Below are 1,778 nucleotides of genomic sequence, written 5' to 3'. Positions count from 1 at the left end.
AAAAAACATTAAAAATCGTTCTGATCCCAAACATTTGACTGGTAGTGCATATATATATGCAGTATATATATATATATATATATATAGCATTAAAGTGACAGTAAAGAAATTTATAATCTTACATTTTCTATTTCAACTAAATGCTGTTCTTTTGAACTTTCTATTCATCAAAGGGTCCTGAAAAAATGTATTATGGTTTACACAAAAATATTAAGCAGCACAACTGTTTTCAACTTTGATAATACTAATAAATGCTTCTTGAGCAACAAATCAGCATATTAGAATAATTTCTGAAGGATCATGTGACACTGAAGACTGGAGTAATGATGCTGAAAATTCAGCTTTGCCATCACAGGAATAAATTGCTTTTTTATTGTAATAATATTTCACATTTTACTGTTTTTACTTTATTTTGATCAAATAAATGCAGCCTTGGTGAGCATAAGAGACTTCGAAATCTTACTTCTTAATCAAACTTTTGAATGATAGTACATAAAATGTGACAATGTTGTGATAATGTACTCTACATTGTAAAGATGTTCTCTGCTGTAGACATGAAGCAGGACTGGCCTCAACTGTCCACATATAGCAAAGGATATCTGAAGAGAGAGAAGATGCTGAAAGAAAAGACCCTGATGGATGTGAAAAAAAGAATTAAGCAGACCGAGAGAATGATCAAGCCTGCAGTGGAGAATGCTACGGCTGCGAGCAGCACAGCTAAAAAAGCCGAGGAGGCTGCAGATGCAGTGGCTAAAGTAGGCTACGCTGTTATATTTGTCAGTCCTGTTTAGCTGAAGCTTCTCTGTCCGAATGATGCAAACAAGAAATACTTTTCTCCCAGTCATTCAGTAACATTTTTTGTGGTTATAGATGTTGTGTATAACAGAACTTTGAAAGGCAATTTTGTCCAATCAAATCCCTAAACCCCAAGATGTGTATAAACACTGCATTGCCTCGAGGAGCCTGGACTGAAGCGGGAACTGAAAGCCCTGTTCTGCTGTTATTCATGACAGGATGCCAAAGTGTCCCTCACGCAGGGGAAACGGACAAAACATGCATCTGGACAGTTGCGTTCAGCTCTGGACACCACCCTGGAGCAGTTGACTGAGCTGGAAAGCCAAGCTGCACAGAAACAGGAAACCATGGAGACATTCAGTACTGCCGTTCTGTTTAGGGGGTTTCAGACACTGCAGTCAGGGGCGCTGCTAAGGGGGGGAAAGTTAGGACGATTCTAAGGGCCCACGCACTTTTGGGGCCCCCAGAGATCTGTTTTATTAGTAGTAACAGTAGTAGTAGTAATTTAATAGAAATTATAAATGTATCTACCAAAGAATTACAAATAAAACAAAATGGCTTATTTCTGCATTTCCGAAAAAATTATCTCCCCCCCATTCACTGCATGGTTTCGTCCCGTCCTGCGTAACCTAGAGTCACTGAGTGAGATCAGATAGTAAACTGTCAAATTAAAGATGTCTTCGAGTTCGAGGGGGGGCAAACCTAGCCGGAGGATTTGGTCAGTCGCACTTTTAAACACATTTTAGTTTTGCTATAGAAAATCTACAAATTCACACTCTGATTACATAGAGCATAACCAGATACACTGCACGCGAATTACGGCTGCACTTCTATTTTGACACACTAAACTTAGCAATAAACAATAATGATATTCTAGGGAATTGTGTGCTTCTAATTTTATACCAATAGTTTGAACAGGACCCTTTTCTATTCTAACACAACAATGCCTCTGTGTATAAGGCAAGGTTAACAAAAAAAGATTG

The 1,778-nt window shown here is 38.1% G+C and overlaps 1 protein-coding gene across 1 annotated transcript in view; it reads left to right on the top strand.

Moving 5' to 3' along the window:
* The window catches only part of LOC107655894 (laminin subunit gamma-3-like), a 24,303-nt gene extending 23,068 nt beyond the window's left edge, over window positions 1–1,235 (top strand). The window contains exons 14-15 of the mRNA XM_016443506.1: window positions 553–755; window positions 1,014–1,235. Of these exons, the coding sequence (XP_016298992.1) occupies window positions 553–755; window positions 1,014–1,235 (425 nt within the window). The remainder of the gene's footprint in view (window positions 1–552; window positions 756–1,013) is intronic.
* Window positions 1,236–1,778: the final 543 nt, after the last annotated feature.

Source organism: Sinocyclocheilus anshuiensis, unplaced genomic scaffold (genome assembly GCF_001515605.1).
Source record: "Sinocyclocheilus anshuiensis isolate Anshui unplaced genomic scaffold, SAMN03320099.WGS_v1.1 scaffold860, whole genome shotgun sequence".
In the NCBI taxonomy this organism is placed as follows: domain Eukaryota; kingdom Metazoa; phylum Chordata; class Actinopteri; order Cypriniformes; family Cyprinidae; genus Sinocyclocheilus; species Sinocyclocheilus anshuiensis.
This window is presented reverse-complemented; position numbering and strand designations above follow the sequence as displayed.